The 1,634-nt window shown below is 51.3% G+C and overlaps 1 protein-coding gene across 1 annotated transcript in view; it reads right to left on the reverse strand.

Annotated features, from left to right (window-relative positions):
- Window positions 1–1,634, reverse strand: part of TCF3 (transcription factor 3) — a 21,760-nt gene that overhangs the window by 13,996 nt on the left and 6,130 nt on the right. The window contains exon 3 of the mRNA XM_029087446.1: window positions 278–380. Within this exon, the coding sequence (XP_028943279.1) occupies window positions 278–284 (7 nt within the window). The 5' untranslated portion in view covers window positions 285–380. The remainder of the gene's footprint in view (window positions 1–277; window positions 381–1,634) is intronic.

Below are 1,634 nucleotides of genomic sequence, written 5' to 3' on the forward strand. Positions count from 1 at the left end.
GGCCCGAGAACACTCCCAGGGAGGACCAGCCACAGCTTCTCTGGCCAACCTGGGACACTGTCTCACCACCCTCACAGACAAAAATTTCTTCCTCACATCTCATCTCCATCTCCCCTCTGCCACTTTCAAGCCCTTTTGGGGCTGCTTCACGTCTCCTGTGCTCCTCCCCCAAGCTCCCTCCATCTCACATGCTGTGCAATTCATCCCGTCACCCATAATGGGCCAGGGAGCCCGGCTCTGGCTGGTTTGCAGGACGCCAGAGTTGTTAATAACTCACCTGCCATATAAAAGGCTCCGGGATACACAGTGCTGGGAGGTTTCGAGGGAGTATATCCAGCTGGATCCCTGCTGTAGTCATCACCTGAGTTGGATGGATACACCTGTGGGGCAGGAAAGGCGTTGAAGAGAAGTGCTTGGCCACCCCACGGCCTCACATCCTCCCCACGCATCACGCCACCCCACACAGCTTTGCTTTTATCCATTGTAGCAGACGACAGTCCCACAGCAAAGCCCGGGGGGACACTGAGGCAGCTCAGCTGAAGCCACAGCGGTGGCACCGAACAGCGTGGCCCTGCCAGGGAGTGGCACAGGGGATGGGGTCACCACGCAGAGACATCCCATCTGCCTTCCCGTAACAGCGCGGATCCCCGCAGCCCCCTCGTGAGGAAGACGCCGGCACCAGCAGAAGTTTCATCTCTCTGCTCTAGTTCCTTTTTCTGCGGTTATAATTTTTTATGGGTAACCACAACAGCAATCACTCCTGCGTGCCAACCCCGCACCCCGGGGCGCAGGCTGGTGACAGGGACCAGCGAGGCTTCGGGCTGGCGGGAGCATCCGCTCTGGAGAATGGCCCCTGCTCAAACCCTTCATGGAAATGAGCCTGTCCTGCTCGAGGGGAAACTGAGGCACAGGGGAAGCGTAAAGCTGAGGGCTGAGCAGTCCCTCAACAGGGATGTCACGCAGGAGGGAATGGCTCTCAGCATTCAGCCAGATTTCTGCAGCACCGTTCAGCTACATCATTTAACAGCATTTTAACCAAAAGAAAAGTTGGGTTTTTTTTTTTCTTCTAAATTAACCAAACCCATCCTAGAAAAACCTTCCAGAAAATCACCTTGTGCCAGTGCAAAAACATACACTTTTTTTTTTTTTAAACAAAACAGAAATTCAACACGCAAAGAAACTGAAATGCCACTCAAAATTACATGAGAACCTTTGTTCCAGCCTATTTTCAACCCCATTGATTCATTCTGAAACCGCTAATGATTTTTTTTTTTAAATACACACGAAAGCAGAGGCGAGTGCAGGGCTGGCCGGGCACGCTCGGCAGCTCTGCCTGGAAGACACAGCTCTCTTTGGAAAGGAAACCTGCCCTGAGTTTCTCTTTCCCCACACCCAGCCAGCTCCTTCCGACTCCTTGTCCTCACTCAGCAAGATGGGGCAAAATTTTTTTCTATTTCTGTAACTGGCCAGAACACTGTGAATTTCTTCTTTTGTTTGGGGAGGGGGTAATAGAAAATAGGAGTCTCTTTGTAAAAAAAAATAAAAAATAAAGCTCTGAAAAGCACCAGCAATTGCACTTAAATATATTGATTTATTTTCTCCTGGCAGCCCAGGTTCCTGCTTCTTGGAGCAGC

The sequence above is a fragment of the Antrostomus carolinensis genome, unplaced genomic scaffold (genome assembly GCF_000700745.2).
Source record: "Antrostomus carolinensis isolate BGI_N321 unplaced genomic scaffold, ASM70074v2 scaffold20261, whole genome shotgun sequence".
Lineage (NCBI taxonomy): Eukaryota > Metazoa > Chordata > Aves > Caprimulgiformes > Caprimulgidae > Antrostomus > Antrostomus carolinensis.